The sequence below is a fragment of the Phocoena sinus genome, chromosome 1 (assembly GCF_008692025.1).
Source record: "Phocoena sinus isolate mPhoSin1 chromosome 1, mPhoSin1.pri, whole genome shotgun sequence".
NCBI classification, from domain to species: domain Eukaryota; kingdom Metazoa; phylum Chordata; class Mammalia; order Artiodactyla; family Phocoenidae; genus Phocoena; species Phocoena sinus.
The window spans coordinates 136,175,390-136,197,672 of record NC_045763.1 but is presented as its reverse complement, the minus strand read 5'-3'; the positions used below and the strand labels follow the sequence as shown (position 1 = coordinate 136,197,672).

Here is a 22,283-nt window from a genome sequence, read left to right as displayed (position 1 = left end):
ATTGTTTATACTCATATATTTAATATATCATGATATCTTAACTTGTACAACATATTGCAGTAGAAGGTACACTTGATTCAGGAGTTAGAAGCCAGAATCTAGGCTTCGCCAGTAACTAGTTAGTAACCTTAAGTGAGACACTAACATAACAAAGATCGGCATTTTTGAGCAAGATCAGCATTTCCCAAAACATATTCTGCTCAATTCTAATGTAACATGCTGACAGAAGAACTGATTCTGTGGTCAAATAAATTTGAAAAATACTTCATACTATAGCCTCATCCTCATCCTAAAATAAATAATCCATATTAGCACATTAAAAGTGTTGATGAACACCAAAAGCACACGTACCAAAAGCAAAAATAAATATGTGAGACTACATCAAACTAAAAAACTTCCACATTTTGTCTTCATCAACAAAATAAAAAGACAACCTATGGCAAAATACTTACAAATCATATACCTGATAAGGGCTTAATATCCAAAATACATAAAGAATTCACATAACTCAATAGCAAACAATCCAGTTAAAACATGGGCAAAGGAACTGAATAGACAGTTTGCTAAAGGGAAAACAGTATGGAGGTTCTTCAAAAAACTAAAGTAGTACTACCATATGATCCAGCAATTCCACTTCTGGGATTTTATCCAAAGAATATGAAAACACTAATTCGAAAATATATATGCACTCTGATGTTCATTGCAGCATTATTCACAACAGCCAAAATATGGAAACAACCATCCATCAGTGGATGAAGGGATAAAGAGGTGGTACATATACAATGGAATATTATTCGACCATGAGAAAGAAGGACATCCTGCCATTTGTGACAACATGGATGGACCCTGAGGGCACTGTGCTAAGTGAAGTAAGTCAGACAGAGGAAGACAAATACGGTATAATATCACCTATATGTGGAATCTAAAAAATCCAAACTCGTAAAAGGACAGAGTAGAAAAGTAGTTGTCAGGGGTAGAGGAAATAGGAAGATATTGGTAAAAGATTACCAACTTTCAGCTATAAGATAAATAAGGTCCAAGGATCTAATGTATAATATGGTTACTGTAGTTGATAACACTGTATCATATAACTGAAATTTGCTAAGAGAGTAGAACTTAAATGTTCTCACCAATATATATATATATAGTGATGGATGTGTTAGTTAACGGACTAGATGGAAGGAATTCTTTCACAATATATATGTATATCAAATCATCACGATGTACACTTTAATTACCTTACAATTTTATTTGTCAATTATCCCTTAATACAGCTGTAAAAAATTAAAAGAAAAAAAATAAATGTGTTGATGAATCCTGCAAGAAAGAAATCTGTTTCACTCTAAAAGCTTTTCCCAAGTTTATGGAACCATGGAGCTCTTTTATCCTCAGAATACTTATGAAACAGCCTATTGCACTGAATCAGTATTTCACAAGAAAAGACAGGCTCTGGGAAGTGTTGATAAAATGATGTCTAATGTTCCTGCCAAAGACTTTCAGAACACTTCCAATCTGCAAAGAATTATACTAGGTAAATGATTTAAAAAGAATCTATTCCTAGCACTCTCACATTGGAAGTATGAAGTGGCACTAGCTTTTCTGAAGAGCTATTTGGCAAAATGTATCCAAATTTTAAGCACGGCATACTCAGTGTCCCATTATCTCCCTTCTAGGATTTTCTCTTAAAGGAAAGAACCAGATCAAATGCATAAAGATGCATTTGTAAGGATATTCAATGCAGCAGTGTTTATAAAAAGAAAAAAAAAAAACCTAAATGTCTAGCAATGGGGAATTGGCTAAATAAATTACAATATATTCAAATAACAGAACACTAGGTAGTCACTACAAAGGGTTATCCATATTTACTAACACAGAAAGGCATCTGTAATCCATTAACATAAAAAAATATCGCATAAAATGTGATCTTGTACATGTAACGTTTTCTATTTACATATGCCTACTGATTGTCTAGAAGGATTCTTACTAAAAATGTTAACATTTCACATCCATTAGAATGTCTGTTCTTCAAAAGAAACAAAAACCCAGAAAACAACAAGGGTCATTTTAGTATGTATGTGGAGCAACTGGAACCCTTGTGCACTACTGGTGAGAATGTAAAAGGTTGTAGCTGCTATGGAAAACTGTAAGGCAGTTCCTCAAAAAAATAAATATAGAAATGCCTTTTGATCCAGCAAGTCTACAACTGGGTATATACACAAAAGAACTGAAAGTAGGGATTCAAACAGTAGTTGCACACCAGTGTTCATGTCCACATTATTCCCAATAGCCGAAAGGTTGAAACAACCAAGATATCCATCAACTGATGAAAGAATACACAAAACGTGGTATATACATATAATGGAATATTATTCAGCCTTAAAAAGGAAGGACATTCTGACACATGCTACAACATGGATGAAATTTGAAGACATTATGTGAAATGAAATAAGCCAGACACACAAAGACAAATATTGCATGATGTCACTTATATGAAGCACCTAGAGTAGTCAATTTCATAGAGACAGAAAGTAGAACCGTGGTTAACAGGGGCTCAGGGAAGGCAGGAAAGGGAAATTGCTGCTTAATTGGTTCAGAGTTTCAGCATGGGATGATGAAAAAGTTCTGGAATTAGGTAATGACGATGGTTGTACAACACTGTGAATTTGCTTAACAGCACTGTATTGTACACTTGAAAATGGTTAAAATGATGAAGTTTACATTATGTATATTTTACCACAATAAACTAAAATAAAATCTAAAAAAATGTTAACATTGGTTATCTCTAGGTAGAGGGAATACAGGTGATTTTTAATTTTTAAATATTTTCTATATTTACAGATTTCTCCTCCCCCCTTTTTTTTTTAACTCAATGAGCAATTTTTTACTGTCAGAAAAAATAGTTTTGGAGGCAAAATCATTCCCTAGGGACCATCTGGTGAGCTTAAGAAGACTTTGCCTAATTACTGTTATCTTCTCACCTCTAGGCTTACAGAGCAAATGAGATGTACACATTATACATGTAAGCTTCGAAATTACCATATAAAGCATCTATTATCATCTTCATTTTATAGATAAGGAAACTTGAGTATTATATTTATTTAATAACACTCAGAAATGTACATGATATAAAGTTTTTTAAAAAGCACTTGCAAGACAATATGATTTCACTTCTGTTTTTTAAATAAAAATGTATGTGGGAGTGTGCCTGATTTTATGTATATACTGGAAAAATAGGCACCAAAAACATTAATAGTAGTTACCTCTGAGCAGAAGAATCAATAGGGATTTATGTTTCTTGCATGATTATTTATCTACAGTCCTTAATTTTTTATCATTGTTAATGTATTCCTTTTGTACTAAGCGTAAGATTTATAATGTCATATATCAAAAGGTATTGTTGTAATGATAAATATGAAAGCCAATTACATTATCATAAAGAATTCATCTAACTTATGGAATGAAATCATAACTTTAGATCACTATCACAAAGTCACTGGTAAGAGAAAAAAATTACCATGTAGAATTCCACTTACATTCTATCTTTTCCTTTTTTCCTTTCTTTCCTTTAGAAGAAGAAGATGAACGAGACGACGCAGCAGACTGGGCCCCTGATGAGTGCTGGGAGGTAACATCCACAGAGGAAAGATCATAGGCAGACTTTCTGCTAGAATGATCCTCCTGAATGCCTAAACTGTTACTACCAATACTGTCAAAGAATAAGTAATAGTGGTTAAAGCAAGAAATAAAAAGTCTCAAATCACAGCTCGAACTATAGATATTTTAAAATCTATTTGGTCACAAGGAGAATATAACTATAATCAAACATGCTTTCCACTTTTCTTGGTTTCTTACTACCAGAAACCTGGATTATTCCCTATGGCTCAATTTATTACTGAGAAAAGTCTCAGGCAGTTTTTTACTGAAGTGAAACCAATAAAAATGGGTAATTCAGACACATAAGAGAAAAAAATATAATGTTGGATACTGAAAAATGTGGCCTCAATTTCTATTCAAATTTATAATTTATTAACTTCCTTCTGATAATCTTATAGGGAACAATAATTTAATATGCTCTACTTCAACTGAGAAATAAAATGCAATAAATCATATTGACTGGTGATATTAAATGTCAACACAATTAAATCCTTGCAAGTCTTGATTTAAAAATTGGTCTTTTCTTTAAAGTTCAAAATTTAAAATTATACTTCTCCTGCTATAATCTTAATAATACTTATTTTCATTAATCCAGCTAGATATAACTAATTTTTAAAAGATCATCCAATAATTTTATGTGCATTACAATTTGTAATTTGTGAAGAAAGTTACACTGCATGTGAGTAATTACAGATTATTTTATATGGTAACAAAATTTAGGGAGGAAATTCTCTCTGGCAAAATCTGATTCACTTACTATATGACGCTGTACAAGTAACAACCTTAGTGCTTCAGTTTCCTCTCTCAAGTAGGAATAATAACAAAAATACTTATATCAGGCTATTGTAAGAATGAGTTAATACAAGTAAAGCCCACTCAGTCCTCTTAATGCCTTGTACATTAAGTGCTCAATAAATATTAACGTTATAATGTTGCTATTTTTCAAAGATTTGTAAAATTTTAGATGTTATCCCAATTATAAAAAAATTTACTGATTACTTAGGATCATGAAGTCAAGGGTCTATCTAGTCATCTTCAATTCTATCACAGAAAACCATTTCTTAATCATCTCACATTAATATACCATGGGATAGTTTTTCCAATACTGACCTCTACTGGGGATTCACAGATTGATTTAACAACCTGTATTTTGCTTATTATGTGCCAGGCCCTGTTCTACATACTTTGTATTTCACTGAATATTCATAACACTTTAACAGAGAAGAAAACTGAGGCACAGGGAAATTAAGCAATATGCCCAAAGACAAACAACTAATAATTAGGAGAGCCAGTATTTAAACCCACAGTCTGGATCCAGAGCCCACACTCTTAAGAACCACTATGCTATCTTTAAACAAGGAAAATTTGACAAATATTCAGACCATAGTTCTCATTTGTACATTTTTCTCACTCTTCAGATTTTGCTCCATATTGTCAACATATTCTTCTTACTTGGGTTCAAGAGCTGACTTTTTTTCTGTCAAAGTCCCACTCCCTGCAGAGGAGACAAAATCATCTTCATATGAAATGCTGCTTAGAGGGGTTGTGATGGCATTCAAAGACCGTGATGCTGATGTTCCTCTTTCCAACCTGTCTTCAAATCCTGTCAAAAGTAATAATTAAAATGTGTTTTAAAACAAAAATTTAAAAAACTATAAGCAACGCATTCCATAACCTGGAGATTAACAACACGGATTTAGGGTCATTTTAGTTTGCTTTCATTAGGGCTTCTTTTCAAGTTATCTTTATACCTAACAATACATTTTTAACTTATTAGAGAAATTTTCAAACATACACGACAGTAGAGAGAATCATATAATGAAACCAGTGCATCCATCACCCACCTTTAACAATTATCAATAAATGACCAATCTAGTTTCAATTAAACTTCCTATTCCCTCCATCTGTAACTCTCCCCAAATATTACTTTGAAACAAATCCCAGATAACAGATCATTTCAACTCTAAACATTTCAGTATAATATCTTAATGAAAATCTAACAGAAGGATTTAAGGACAAATCCAACTTCCTTGTGAAAAAAAATGGAGGGTGTTAATTTAAAAGCACTTTGCTATAACCAAAAGAACTTTAATATCCAAAGAACCTTAAAATTATCACCTATAGAAATAAGTGTTAAACAAAAGAGATCAAAAGCACATATAGGTCTGCACAAGATCATACCAAAATGGCTAAATATAAATTCTAGGAAAATGCAATGGGATACCCAATTAAGCATAAGCTGAACAGATGAAATCAATTCATTTGTCAGATAAGTTGATGGAAATGAAAAACCACAGTATCCATGGCTGACTTAGGGCTCAGCCTCACTCTCCAACCTGGGAATTCTAAGGTTATACTAGCATAAGATGTGTAGAATCCACCTACAGTAGAAGAACAGAGAAAGGGACTTGAAGGAATTGAGGCCACCACAGAAAAGGAAAAGTTGTGTTGCAGGATTTCAGGGATAAGAAGGGAACTTTAAGTTATTGTTTCAGGATCCAAATATATAGCTACACTACTCTCAAAGTCTGTTTTTAAAATTAGTTTTGACAAACAGTAATAGACCTGTTTCCACATTAGAAATGTTACTGCAGTTGCCCCTCTCAATCCTTGACCACTATATTCCCAGTGATTCACACACAAATCACTGTTTTAAGAAATATACTTATTTTCTATCTAAATATATAACTCTGGTCACAGTAAACCTAGTATACACTTGATACATACCAATCCTGAACATCACCTAAGAATTTCTCTAAATTAGACCACAATTTCTATAACCACCAACCATTGTTTTATGACAATAACAGCTAAAAACTAAAATTTTAAAGATTAAATTAGAATACTCTAGTTGAAGCTTGCAGATAACTCAGATTAATTTGGACAATAATAAATCTCTACTATCCTTGTAATGAATGACGAAAATTTACAGTTAAATATTATCTTGTACAGAATTGTGAAATAATTTATCTTAAGATAACATACAAATATTACAAAGGTTACTTATTTTTCTCACCTTTTCCATATAATTTATATGATTTTGTAAAAATATTAATGACACTATGTGGACTTCCCTTTGCCAATTCTTCCCATGGTCCTTTGCTTTGTGTACCACCTATGGGCCCAAAGAGTGGCAAAAATTTTTCAGCTTCCTTCTGAAACTCTTTGATGGGTTCATAAGCATTTCTTTCTCCAACACAAAATTCCTTTTCTTTTAAGATTTCTGCTAACTTCAAAGGGGACCGTGCATCTTGACCTCCCTCTTCTTCAGAGAGACTACCCTCACTAAGAAGAGGCCCTTCACTCACTGAATCTGTGCTGGAACCAAGAGACATTTTGGCTTTGTCTTGAGAACAAGCTTGCATATCAGAGCTAGAAGAGTCAGTCTGCCTCTTACATAACTGTGCCAGCAGCCCTTCTGGTTTGGGACCAGGGGATCTCATTCTGAAGCTTGATACAGCACTATGAGGTCTTATCATCTCAGGAAGCTTTTTAAATTCACTAAGGTTGCCTACACCAGGAAGATCATCATCAAAAGTTGCATGAGACACACAGGTTCCCAGCATCTTTTGAATTCGAGCAGAGAAAACATCTTCTGCATCCTCTTTCACAAGTGAACTTATAGCCTTGGTCCAATGTCCATCTTCTTGGGGTGTTCGCTGCACACCATACTCAGTGTTCCATACTGACCCATAGTTAATGTTAGCCCCAGCTAATTTCTTAGCTTCACTTTCAATCCTGCTGGACAAAGAAGCAGCTGTTGCTTTCAAGGCTTCAATACGATCCAGTTTACTCTTATATTGGCTAGCACTAGGTTTTAACAAGGCATCTGGATGAGCAGCTGGTGAGGTCAGATATGGTTGAGGTGTAAAAGTTAATGGCCCTGAAGCCATATTATGATTCTTCCTAGTTGGTAAAATGGATTCAAAATCCTTATGCAAAATTCCTACATGCTCTAGACTCAAGAGATGGGAAAGTAAATTTCCAGCTGTTCCAACAAGAGGCTGTGGTTGAGAATGGTGGACTCGTGGACTCAGTCTGTCAGGCTGCATCCATGTAGGATCCATCAAATCCCTTCTGGAAATGAAAGTTACAATATGTTAGTTAACACAGGACTTCATAACTAAGCCACCTTTTTTTTAAGTTTTGTTTTTTCTGATTATAAGAGTAATGCATAGCCACTGCACAAAAAAAAAAAAAAAAAGACAAAGGATAAAAAAGATAAAGATCACTCATAGCTAACCAATGAGAAAGAGGCACTATCACTATTTCATGATATCTTTCTAGGACTTCCCTGGTGGCACGGTGGTTAAGGTCTGCCTGCCAATGCAGGGGACATGGGTTTGAGACCTGGTCCAGGACGATTCCACATGCTGCAGAGCAACTAAGCCCGTGTGCCACAACTACTGAGCCTGAGTGCCACAACTACTGAAGCCCACGCGCCTAGAGCCCGTGCTCTGCAACGAGAAGCCACTGCAATGAGAAGTCCGTGCACTGCAACGAAGAGCAGCCCCTGCTCGACACAACTAGAGAAAAGTCTGCACGCAGCAATGAAGACCCAATGCAGCCACAAATAAATAATTTTTTAAAAAAAGAATTATATCTTTCTAAACATTTTTCTTCATGTATGTTGTGTTTCATGTTATTTTCACAAAAATGAAATCTTATCATACCTACTGTTTTGTAAACAGCTTTCTTCAACTAAGAAACATTTTTTAAACTATTGAGGAGAAGGCATTATAACCCTTAAAACTCCGTTGACAAAATTTTTTACAATATTGGCTCTACCTTTCTCTTTAAAAATAATGTTACATAAAAGAGAAATGCTTAAGATTGTAGGCATGATATTACTCTAACCAACACATATTTAATAAATACCAAACAGTTATGTTTAACATTGTACATACTAAAGAAATGAGATTATTACAATCTAGTTCTAAGAAAAATTGATAGGGCGTCCTTAAAGGCTAGAAACAGAATAAAGATGCCCTAGATGACATTATATAATTCACTTATATTTCCAGATTATAGACAACCTCCCTGTATACTAAGGAATACTATACAAAGGTTAAAGACTGGTGTTAACTATTAAGAAGATCCTTAGAAAAAATAACATGAGGTTTTGTCCTTGGTCTTGTCCATTATTTTTGGATGATGACATGAAGACATGCTTATCAAATTTGTAGATGACAGAAAGTTAGGAGGCATGGCTAATCCAACAAATTATTGAATTATGATTCAAAGTTATTTAGACAGGCTGCAACCTTAGACCAAAGTAGTATGAATTAATATGAAGTCCTACCAATTAAGTTCAAAAAAAATCATCTGGAGGAGGGTAACCAGGGTGATGAGGGAAATGAAAGGCATGTAATACAAGGTTTGGTTGAAGGTTATGTGGTAGCAGTCTTGTATATTGAATGACTGCTATGAAAGCAGAATAAAGGAAGACTAGTGAATAGATTCTATATCACAGAATATAGACTATTACAAATGCAAGGTGTGAGGTTATTAGTGCCCAAATTAAGCTGGTAGAAACAGAAATACAAAGGAAGTTATAAATAAAAAGGTACTGCTGAATAAAAACCCAAGATCTTTAAATTCAAGTATTTAGAATGACAATTTTGTGGCAGGCTCTATGTTGATGGTAGAGGAATAGCAGTACACAAAAATGGAAAGATTTAATCCAGTTATGACCTAATCCTTACTCTTCAGTTTCAGAAGATCTAGCAGGGATGAGAGACTAATAAACAGCTAAACACGATGTTGTTAAGTACTAATATAAAGATATATAAAGTTGAATAGGGTATAGATAGGGAACAATGAACTCTGATAGCCAAGGAAATTGATTTTTGAGCTAGATCTTCAAGGTCTTCAAGGTCAGATAGGTAATTTGGAGCTTTCCAGGTAGCTAATGCAGAATGATGGAACATGAAGGGCAAGGAAAAGAAATGCTGTGCTTTTAAGCATAAACTAACTGAGAGAACTCAAAGAACTACAAGGATTACATAAAATGATACAAGCAAAGTACTTAGATCAGAGACTGAAACGTAACAAACAATAAATGTTAGCTATTTTTATCAATATTATTATTCTCTTGGGAGGTGAAGGGGGCAGCAAGGGAGCGAGAGGATCATATGTATTAACCCAAACCTGGTTAACTGACTTGATTTTTATTCCCAAAACGGTTATTTCAAAGTATAACTTATAACCATGTAATCTGAAAATCATCTTAACTTTCATGGACAAATAGGTTTTTTGTTATTTTTTTTCTTTTTACTTTACTGCACACTTTACAGCAAAAAAAAATTTTTTTTCTTAATTTAAGGTAAAATAGCCCTCATTCACCAATCTGAATTCAAATCAAATGCCTTTTTAGTCCTTGTCCGTGTGTTCATATGCATATCCAAATATAGTCTTTGAGAGGTAAGATATGTTGATATAAGAGTCATATGAAGAAATTTTGAATAGTTATGGATACAGAAATGCCTTTTGAAAAATATTCAACACAAATATTTAAAACTATTAATTTCACTGTAATTCATTTATCTGACAAACATTTATCTGTGTTTACATCAGAGAAGGCAAGAGTGCTTCCAACTGCAGGTGATCCCCAGGAGAACTGATACTTACACCAGATATTAAAGAACAGGCAAGAGTTGAACAATAGAATAGAGCATGCAGTAAGTATAGATGTATACCATGCTTAAATATCCATCAGAAGATATTAACCAATTTCTAAATAAACCTCTTCTTCACAAGAAGGTCAATCAATAAAATTCACTGAGCATAGATCACTATACTAATATCGTGGAAAGAAAGAACCTTAATCATCTTTCATTCTCCCCTTTTTACCTTGCAAGAGGCTGTGGAGGTTCTGACAGAGACATGTCACTACTGGAAGATGCACTTGGGGGACGTTCCTGCACTTTGTTCTCTTTGTCAGACTCTCCAGATGGCTGATACCCTGGTCTGGTCTAAGAAAAAAGGACATCAAAGTTATCTGACTCCCATCATAAAGATATATTCAAGGAGCACATAAAATAAATATTAAGTTGCTTCAACTTTACAAAGATCACGAAATGCAGGAGCTTTTTTCTCTCAAATAAAACCAATTCAAATTTAGTTTGTCTTAAAAGCAGCCATTACAGTTAACAGCAAAATTACACCTGAAATCCAACAAAGGCACCTAACACTGCATAATTCAGAGGAAATAATACTCTTTCTAAACCTCAGTTTTTTTACCTAATAAGTGGAAATACTAGTAGTACCTACCCTTTTCAGGGCTGTGAGAATTTACTGAAACTTAAGCCTGTAAAACATTTAAAACAGTATGTGGTATATGGTACAGACTCTTACCCTTAAAAACAACAGCAATAGTCATACAATTAGCACACTAAAGTAGGATATTCTCTAATTTCAACACAGATAACAAAACTAGGCTTTTCATTATTAATACAGTCTAACTTTGCTCAGTAATACAGTAAAAACTAGGCAAGGATATAACTAACAGCAGTGATGAGACAGACCAGTAACAATCACTCTAGGAAACTAACTGAGCACTTATTTTCAATCGTATTTATCTAGAATAAACTTCATGATAGGCCATCATTATTATAAATACTGTCTGAGCATATGTCTGAATATTAGGAATGGTGAGTAATTTTTTAAAAGTATAGCAAGTAAGTTTTTCCTAACCATGAATTACTTCCCTTTGTATTTCTGTCACTACTATTACCTGTGTTTCCTGCATATATTGATGAGTTGGCTCTTCAAGCAATGATTTTTCTAGAAGCAATTTGGAGTAAGTTTCCTGCAGTCGCCTATTTGCTGATGGCTCAGAAGGAGGCACATTTTTCACTTTAGTAAAGGCTTCTTTTTGTTTCCGGTAGAGCTCCTGTAATCGTTTGTTCTTCTGTTCCGTGGCCTCCTTTTGAGCCTTCTTCTCCTCATTTTGCTTCCTCTTCCTTTCCTCCTGCTGTCTAACAATGTACTGTCGTACCTCATCTGTATCATAGTGACGCTTTTTGGAAATAACAGGGGGATCCTCATTAGCTGTTATTTTGTCAGGTTTTCTTTTTATTGGGCTATGACTCCTAGGAGCTTGTATTGATGGTGATGGCTTCTGATTCTGTAACTCTCCTGTCTCTTGCCTTGCAGCCTGAGCTGCTGAATCCAGCTGTAGGTCATCAAGAATTCCACGAATTTCAACAGGTAAAAAGTCCTTATTTAAGGCAGCATTTTCCTCCTGTTTATTATCTGGAAGTGATGGAGCTAATTTCTTTACATTATTTTCTGACCGAGCTCTACTTCTTGAACGTTCTGAGTTTCGTGGAAGATGTCTATGTGAAACATCCAATCTGGGATCCGATTCTGCTCTTCCAATGTGACCCCCTACAAAGCATGAACTGTTATTGATGTATTAAAATTCTATACTCATTCCTAAGATTTATCACACTAAGGAGAAAATTAGGGATTTCGCTTTATCTTAAACTCAAATTCAAATATCCTATAAAGTCTCCTAAGGAATATTTTAGAAGGAAAGAAAAACAGTAAGAGAAGAATTTCAATACTCTTAGAAACTATACTTCCTCGGCATTTTTAAAAAGTGCATCTTTTAGTATTTCTGAAATAAGGACATATCTTGCTGTTGATATGAATATTTATTAATATGAATAGAGAATTACTATTTCTCTCCCATATGCATATTTAATGTTACTATTTCTCTCCCTCACCAAACCCTCAAATAGTTAAGAAACTGACAATGTGGGCTTCCCTGGTGGCGCAGTGGTTGAGAGTCCGCCTGCCGGTGCAGAGGACGCGGGTTCATGCCCCAGTCTGGGAAGATCCCACATGCCACGGAGCGGCTGGGCCCGTGAGCCATGGCCGCTGAGCCTGCGCGTCCAGAGCCTGTGCTCCTCAATGGGAGAGGCCACAACAGTGAGAGGCCCGCATACCGCAAAAAAACAAAAAAAAACCTGACAATGTTACAGGCTGCCACAACTCTCCAATGAATAACAGAAAAAATTAAATATATAGAAAAACAATCATTTTATCATCTAAATGTGTGTTGTTGTGGCTTAAATTTAGGCTAAGGACGGTGTGAGTTTATTTATAAGCTAAATGAAAGTGAAGAGGAACAAACACAAAATATGTATTGACTTCTATATACCAAATTGCATCTCTTACTGAATCCATTCCAGAAGCTCAAATTCAGGCAAATTTTTGCCATTGAAAAGGAAAGCGGGCTTGTAGGTATTTATATTTCATTTCCCAAAATTAGTGTTCATTAGTGAAAAAGTAACTAGTTATTTCAAATGGCACTCAAGATGTTTCAAAAAGAAAACAGCAATGGACTTGAGGGTCAAACTAAAGACCTGTGGATCTAGATCAGATTTTGTCACCCACTGACTGTATACCCTTGAGAAAACTCACTTCTCTCTCAGAGCCTGTTTCCTAATCTGTCAAACAACAGAAAAAATCCAACCTTGTGAATGTCTACCTGTGTTTATGTCTGTGGAGATAAGACAGATTGGACTTGATTCTCTAAAGGTCTAATAAGATTTGATTACATGATGCTTTGCTATGTATTCATAATGACAGCTAAATGTAATTAATATAACACAAACAGAATTCTTAATAAAGATCATCATAACATCTATATATGGAAATTATCCATAGACAAGCCCAATTTCTTCTTTTTTGAGCTACATTCACAATTATAATGCAAAGTCTTAAGAGCATTCTTAAAAGAGTATTTTCACCTCTCAAAGTACTTACACAAGCAACTTTTAATTGCTTTGCTCAACAATTTTAATGGTTGAGTAATTTAATTTACTAATTTAATTACTCACCAGATTTAGTAGTTCTTTCTCTTCCACTTCTGTCACTTGATGCTATTCTTCGCTCTTTTTGCTCTATTCTAGGTGCAGGTCCCAGAATTTTCTTTACTAATTTTTGTCCATCTCGCCAAGAAGATGTACTTATCAGATGACTGCTACCTAAAAAAAAAAAAAAAAAAAAGAAATATATATATATACTGGATTGAATTTGCAACTTAAATTTTAGCTCTCAGAACATGAATTATGTGAATGTAAACTACATTAATTCTTACATTAAAAAAATATAATGAAGTATTTTTCATGTGATATTAGTTGTCAGGGGCATAGTTTGAAATGAAGCACTGGGACCATTTATAACTTACAAATACTGATCTTGGATTGTATTTATCCAGTTCTATGGTGGGCTAATTTCCATGTGTGTACTGTGCCAGTGACCAAGACAGAAAGTCATTAAACTGTATTAAAGCTGTATTAAGAGTTTATCTATAGTGAAAGTCCTCTTTTTCTACCAATGACTACATGAGACTATTCCAGAAAGCCAGAATTCAGAAATAACTACCCAGCATATTTGGAAGCCAACATTTATAAATAGCTACCCAGTATATTCGTGGTTGCTTGCTCTTGATTCAGAAAATTAAGCTGAAATTGAAGAGAAGCCTGCTCTCTCATTTTGCTTAAGAACATAAAGGTATTTTTTTGCAAAATGAAACAAAAGTTTATTTTCTGCAATACCTTCTGTAAATTACAAAGGCAAAATGCTAAACTACAGCATGTAACTTTTCAATATTTAACCAGAGCACTTGTAATAAATATGCATCCTGAAACAAGATAAAAGGCTACACTTTGTCAGCCATCCTAGCCTCCGCAGAAATGCGCGGGGGCGTGAGGGGGTGGTTTTGTGTTTTCTTAAGTGCTATGAGGGGAAGTCCTTTCACATAAAGTTTCTGTATAAATAGATTGAGCAATAGACTTAAAACCTTTTAAATGTTTTAGATAGACCGATTAAGGTTGATAACAAGGTACAAAAACATTTCTAAAGTAAATAGCACACCTTTGTAATTCATGTTTTTTAATAATAGATGTTTTCATTAAATGTATACTTCCATTTAAACTTTCAAATGAAACTCTAAGTGGTATTTTTTTTAATTATAAATCAATAAAATAGTATCACAGAAAGCTTGGAAAATAGAAGAAGACAGATTAAAAACCACTGCCCTTACTTAAACAAAGTACTAGTATTATTTTGTGTATTTCCTTACAGTAATTTAAAGATCAGTAGTAGGTGATTGTAGCCATTGTATCCATAAAATTTTACCTTTTTCTCTTAGCATCTTATGACAAGAATATTTGTTATTTCTTATAGAAATTATAACTTGAAGTGGCCACACAATACTCCTTCTAACAGAAACACAGTTTAACTATCTACCATTCAATATTTAGGTTACTTCTGATATTATAAAAAATTATACAGTGAACATTTTCATTTATTTTTTTCCTCTGTTGGATACATTTCTATTACTTGGATTATTTGATCAAGGAAAATGAGCATTTTGACATATAATACTATTTTTTCTTTTTTTTAGAGAAACTATATCCATTGATATTTCAACAAGCATGGTATAAGTATGATTTTTATAAGAGTGATTTTTATTGTAATTTTACCAGCTTTGGCTATGAATATAAAAGTATTTTCTTCTAATTTAATTAGGTTTAAAGTGCTACTTCATTATTTTCATTTCCATTACATTTCTTATATTGCTTTGCATTTAAACACTTTTACATATTTATTTCAGTTTTTTTTAATGGTTTCTATTTTGTAAATGGTCTTTCACGTCATTTTTTGTTTTTTATGTTACCATCTGTTTTGAAATAATGGTCTGTTAATTTTTTTACAATCTGAAGCTAATAAATGAAAATTTTTTCTCTTGGTAAGCAGCTGTATTTATTGAAATATATTTTTAAGAAGTTTTATAATGAGGGCAATTTAAAGTGTTGATGATATTTGCTTTTTGAATGTCATTGCTTTATGCATTAAAAAGTAGTGTGTAGTTTTGTTATATATCTGTAAAATAGAATGTGAAATTCCCTGTAATACCATCCCCTTCAAAGGTAATCACTGTTAACTATTTGTTATAGAGCCAGGTTATAAATCCCAGGCAATCTGGATCAAGCCTGAAATGTTAATCACTATGGAACTAGGGAATTCTCTTTTTCCCCCTTTTTGATTTATTCAGAGTCTAGCCTGATCACTACTAGCATGGACTGCCAGATTTTTCTTGTGCAACATTTATTCTCTTATGAGAATGAGTGAAGGAACTTAGCTACAGTCATAAGCCATCCCTTTGTATATAAAAGTTCACTACATAAAAATCATTACCTTTAATCTGGTTAATTTCTATTAAAAATAATGATAGAAAAAAATTGGAGGGGAGCATTTTTCAGCATCATGGTGAATATATGGTTTGATGAGTATACACACACATGAAGATTTATCAAACTATACATTCTAAATATGTATAACTTACTCTATGTCAATTATACCTCAATCAAACACACATATAATGGTACAAAACAATGATACATAAAATGTACTGAATTTTTGCATGTGTCGAATAATGAGAACATTTATTTCCGTGTAGATGCCATTTCACTAATATGTAACTTTAGGATGGGCCTGATATTGAGAAAACCAACCTGTTTTGCATTCTGGACTTGATAACTGTGCTACCTTTTGGACTTTTCGTACTGGCTTGACCACTTTCTTCTCTTTACTTTTCTCAGCAGGTTTTTCTTTCATAGAGCTATCACCTGAAAAGCAGAAACATATATAGCAAATATTATAACGATTGCTACCTATCCACTCATCCTCCCCACCAGTATGAAAAATCTGTATAAAGTATATGATTCAGGCAGAGAGAGAGAAACCTTCACTGATGCTATTTCTTTGACCCAAAGGCTACAATGCCAAGTCCTCTTACAGCAAAGTCTAGAGATCACCATTACTCCACTGTTAGGTTCCAATTCTTTGTTATTTCTTTCAGGAAACCCTTGAGAAATTCACCTCGCTTTCACAAACTAGAAGATGCTGCAACAGTAATGCTTTCCAAGCTAGATCACAGCATTTATAGAATCCCAGAGGTGAGCACTTTCACAGACTCCTTTTCATTTAAAAATTCCTACTTAACTGAGACATTCATGACCTTCTAGAGTAAAACTTTATAAAATACTCAATATTCCTAAATTAGGCCCTTTTATGATTATGCTAGTGAAATATGTCAAGGTTTTTCACACACACACATAAATTACTCACTAATTTTTAAATTCCAATCTGGGGAAATAAACTGAACATATAAATTTGAAAATTAATCTCAATCACAGATCTGGATAAATGTACTTTAAAATACATATAGAGCTCTGCATTCTGGGCAAAGAAGAAGTAAATGTGAGTCAAAGGCCCTGAGGCAGGAGCATACTTAGTGTCTAAGAAACAGCAAGGAAGCCAGTGTGAATGAAGTGAACAAAGAGAAGAGCAGTAAGAACTAGGGTCAAGAGACATAACCAAGGGCAAGATCATGTAGGGCTTTATAGCTCATTGTAAGAACTTCAGGTTTTACTCAAAAATAAGATAAGAAATTTTTGAGCAAAGGAGTGATGTGACCTAAATTAAATTTTAACAAGGTTACTCTCACAGCTGCGATGAAAACAGACCCATTAGAAGAAGGGCAGAAGCAGGGTAACCAGTTAGAAAGCTACTGCAGTAATCCAACCAAGAGACTGATGGTGGAGGGCTTAGACCTAGGTGGTAGGGGAAAGTGGTTATATTTCAGACAATGTTAGATATAAGGTGTGAGAGAAACAGAGTGATTAAGATCAAGATTTGGGACCTGAACAATTAGAAAGATAAGATTAACTAAAATGGAGAGACTACCACAGGAATAAGTTTAAGGGGTGTACCATGACCCCATTTAGTTAGTTAGCTAGCTCCATTTTTGGATATATTAAGCTTAAGAAATCTATTATGCATCCAGGGGAAGGTGCAGAGTTAGCAGCTGGATATCAATCTGAGTTTAGAGAAGTCTGGCCAGAGACATAAATTTGGGAATCATCAGCAACAGAGCATATTTAAAGTCCTGAGACTAGATGAGCTTGCCGAGTTTGTATATAGATAAACAAAAAATTTAAAAAACAAAAAAGGAAAAAGAAAGGGGTGGAGGAGTAAAGAAGAGAAAAAAAAAGAAAAGAGAAGCACAGATCCAAGCACTGAGACCAGGACATGCTGATGTTCAGAGATCACAGAGTCGATTAGGAAAAAAACAACTGAAAAGGAGCAGCTAGACTTAGGAGGAAAACTAAACACTTACGGTATCCTAGACAGATGCCAAGTGAAGAATTTCAAGGAAGAAGTGATCAGCAATGATGCTGAGAGATCAAGTAGGATGACAAATGTGAATTAAACATTGGATCTAGCAATGTGGAAGTGTGGAAGTCATTGATGACCTTGATAACAGCAGTCCACAGACATGTAGGAGCAAAAACCTAACAGAAAGGTTTCAAGAGTAAAACAGAGGAGAAAAATTGGAGACAATGAAGATAAGGCAACTTTCTGAAGTTTTGCTGTAAGTAAAAGAAGAGAAACAAGGTAGTTGCTAAAACGAGTAGGGCCCAAAGAGGGGTTCTTTTATGATGGTTGAGATAACAGCATGTTATCAAACAGTATGTTGATGAGCATGACCTCGTAGAGGGAAAACTTGATGGTACAAAAGAAAGAAAACAAGGCTGAAGTAATGTCCTTCAATATACAAGAGGAAATGGAATATAAAACACAAGTAGATGGGTTTGTTTGTTTAAGATAGGAGACCAGGCAGAGTTCACCCACCATATCAAAAGAGAAGGCAGATTATAATCCACAGACCTCTTTAAGAGTTTTTTGACATACATCATTCCACTAGTCTATAATGATACTGTTCTATGAATTATAGTTATTATTCCTATTTTACAGATGAGAAAACCAAGGAAGAGAGGTTATGTAACATAGATAGTATAAATAGCTAATATGTGGCAGAGCCAGAATTTGAACCCCTGTAAACTGATTCCAAAATCTTTGCTCTTAACTATTATATTTCCTCTCCACATGGGAAAAAAGTTCTGAAAATAGTGTTCCAACAGTAACAGTAGAAAAATTGGACTGGACAGTTAATGCCACAGTATTTATTAGCAAAATCTCCACTGGGGCTTACTAGAAAATTCTCAGGCTTTAGAGTCAGACAGACTTGGTTTTGAACCTTGGCTTCAATTCTTAACTTTATGCAACCTCGGGAAAATTACTCTTTGGGTCTACATTTCCTCAACCGTAAAACATTCAGAAGACTAAGTACCCAGTAGCATCTTGCCCAGAATCATACAAGGTGTTCAATAGTAGTAACATTATGAGTATGACCTTCCTATTTCCCTCTTCCAATCTTCCATAAGTTCCTCCTTCCAATCCTCTAACATTATTCCCTTCCTATAATGTTCATTTCTCTTCCTGCATTTTGCCTTCATGTTAGTTATCTTATCTGCTGTCTGCCAAATTACTGACCATTTCAAAGACCTCAGAGGCCTAGTAGAAGTGAACTTCAACTAGACTCTACTATGTTTTCTTCAGATCAGACAAGCCCAGCTCAGAAAGACCCTTAGTTTAAAAATAGCCTAGTTTCTGCCTCATCAGCTATGTATGCTAATTTTAACCCTGGAGCAGAGCCCAGAGGCTAAAAGAGCCTTACAACCATCACTACTTTAGTATACCATGCAGTTAGAAAAGGGAAATATCTTTAGTTTGGTAACAATTTTATGTTTAAGTATTGCACGTTAGACAGTATGCATGATAAAACACTCAAAACCTAGGAACACTCTACACGCACCTGCAAAGTGAAGTGCTAAGTCACGATACAGTTCTCTACTCATGTTTTGAAACTCAGCCTCCTGCCATACTTTCCCATCAGGTGTTCGAATCTTGGTCTCTGAAGGATTGAAGCCTAATATATAACCAACAATACAGAACATTCTTATTAAAGTTGCATTAAAAGTTTTGTTTGTTATATTCTTTTATAAGTGAGATAAAATTAATAAACTATAAAATACACTCTTTTAAAGTGTACAACTCCCTGGTTTTTAGGATATTCAGAAAGTTATACAACTATCACCACTATCTAATTCCAGAGCATTTCATCACCCTGCAAAGTAACCCTGTGCCCATTAGCAGTCACTCCCCACACCATTCCCTCTATTCCCTGGCAACTACTAATCTATTTTCTATCTTTATGGACTTGCTTGTTCTGGACATTTCATAAAAATAGAATCACACAATATGTGGTCTTTTGTGTCTGGCTTCTTTCACTTAGCATTTTGTTTTCAAAGCTCATCCACCTTATAACACATATAGAAGCTTTATTTATTTTATTGTTGAATAATATTCCATTGTACAGATATACCAACATTTGCTTATCCATTCATCAGCTGATGAAAACTTGGGTTGTTTCTACTTTTCAGCTATTATGAATAATGTTGCTATAAACATTAATGCACGTGTGTGTGTGTATATATATATATATATATATATATGTTTTCAATTCCCTTGGGTATTATACCTAGGAGTGGAATTTCTGGGTCATATAGTAACTATGTTGAAATTTTTGAGGAACTGCCAAACTGCTTTCTAAAGCAGCTGCACCATTTTACATTCTCACTAGCAATGTATGAGGGTTCCAATTTCTCCATATCCTCACCAACACTTGTTATTGTCTGTCTTTTTTTTGTGTGGTATGCGGGCCTCTCACTGTTGTGGCCTCTCCGGTTGCGGAGCACAGGGTCCAGACGCGCAGGCTCAGCGGCCATGGCTCACAGGCCTAGCCGCTCTGCGGCATGTGGGATCTTCCCAGACCGGGGCACAAACCCGTGTCCCCTGCATCGGCAGGCGGACTCTCAACCACTTGCGCCAACAGGGAAACCCTGTCTGTCTTTTTTATTATAGCCATCCTAGTAGGTGTGAAATGGTATCTCACCGTGGTTTTGATTTATGTATCCCTAATAACTAATGATGTTGAGGAGGTTTATAAGCTTTCAAAAGAAGAATGCATCATTAGCTACCACATAATATGTTAACAAATACTGTTTGGAAGAAGTAAGCTTCAGTGAGACAAAGCAATATACATTTGTTCAAAAAGACTAGAAATGGAGATGCACTAAATTAAATGATAAAAAAATGGCAATCATAAATTATGGATATCAGAGCTACAAACTACCCTACTCAAGACTAAAAGAGAGACAATGCTACTCATTCTCCTTTTCTTTGAATACAGGCATTAATTGCTATCATCTGTCTGATTTTGCCTATGGCTGAACAAATGGACAAGCTGCTGTCTACACAGGCAAAATGCAGCCAAAGTGTGGAAAACAGTTCTTTAAAACATACCTGTTCAATTTCTCAACAAACATTACACATGTGCTATTTCCTAGAAATCATTCTAATTTCCTACTTCAAATTTATCACTACTCTTTTAAGAAATATACAGAACGTAGAATGTTATTTTGCAAAAAAATAAAATAATAAAGTATCGAATATGGATGATTAACCAGAGTAGTAAAAAGATTTATATTTTCAAATGGGCTCCACTTACCAAAGAATCGCCATTAAATATTTTGTAAAATTAAATCAATATAAAGAATGGAGTCAAAAATTGGTAAAAGTACTTTAGAAGTGTTAGATAAAATGTACTGGTAAATTAATTACATGTCTAATAAAAAATAATCTATTCAGCTCTTAGGAACAACAGCATAAGCTTTATTTTACCTGACATTTGTAGCATGGGGCACACACAATTATGCCTATAGCTATATAAGGAAAATGTTTATAAACATAGTGTTCAGTCTATTGCAAACCACAGTTTATAACAAGAAAGTGTGGCAATTCCTTGTAAAGCTACCTCCCTCGCAACATTTCTCACCCTCATTCCATCTCTCTATATTCAACCCTATCATTTTTTCTTCTCTCCTCTTTAGGAAACATTTATTTCTATGGGAGCCTTTCTTTATATTTGATCTTTACTAACAAGTTAACTTTAAGAAGTTTTCAATATCTACATCAGTTTCTCTTTCTGTTTCCCAGTTTTTATTTCCATTCTCTTTGTGCACATTTTTTCTTACTAGTTGAATTTACTGAATAGAATAAAAATTATACTGTGCATTTACTTGTGTCCAAGACACTGTACTAAGCTCTAAATAAAATACAGATGACCAAAATAGGCTCTTAACCTTCTCGGGCATTTAAAGCAGAAACAAAAAGATATGCAAACCACTAAGTATAAGGAAGAATCACATAAACACCACTGTGTTCACTACTTCAAACTTTAAACATACACACACAAAAATGTAAAAACAAAGTTTAGAAGGGGTTTCATATGCTAACAACTGTATAAAAAGAGAAAGAGGGGCTTCCCTGGTGGCACAGTGGTTGAGAGTCTGCCTGCCGATGCAGGGGAAGTGGGTTTGTGCCCTGGTCCGGGAGGATCCCACATGCCGCAGAGCGGCTAGGCCCGTGAGCCCGGCCACTGAGCCTGCGCATCTGGAGCCTGTGCTCCGCAACGAGAGAGGCCACAATAGTAAGAGGCCCGCGTACTGCAAAAAAAAAAAAAAGAGAAAGAAAACACACACACACACCCTCTCTCTCTCATTTGTAAATGAGAAAATTATCTCTGGAATGATACACAAATTGTTAACACAAGTAACCTCCAGAAAGGGGACCAGGTGGTTGGA

At 34.6% G+C, this 22,283-nt stretch overlaps 1 protein-coding gene across 6 annotated transcripts in view; it reads right to left on the bottom strand.

Moving 5' to 3' along the window:
* CEP350 (centrosomal protein 350) overlaps positions 1-22,283 on the bottom strand; it is a 140,275-nt gene that overhangs the window by 94,468 nt on the left and 23,524 nt on the right. For all 6 annotated transcript variants that reach the window (XM_032631815.1, XM_032631831.1, XM_032631809.1 and 3 more), the window contains 8 exons: positions 19,394-19,507; positions 16,188-16,301; positions 13,506-13,652; positions 11,390-12,045; positions 10,507-10,628; positions 6,671-7,731; positions 5,107-5,257; positions 3,534-3,706 (listed from right to left, as the gene is read on the bottom strand). In XM_032631815.1, the coding sequence (XP_032487706.1) occupies positions 3,534-3,706; positions 5,107-5,257; positions 6,671-7,731; positions 10,507-10,628; positions 11,390-12,045; positions 13,506-13,652; positions 16,188-16,301; positions 19,394-19,507 (2,538 nt within the window). The remainder of the gene's footprint in view (positions 1-3,533; positions 3,707-5,106; positions 5,258-6,670; positions 7,732-10,506; positions 10,629-11,389; positions 12,046-13,505; positions 13,653-16,187; positions 16,302-19,393; positions 19,508-22,283) is intronic.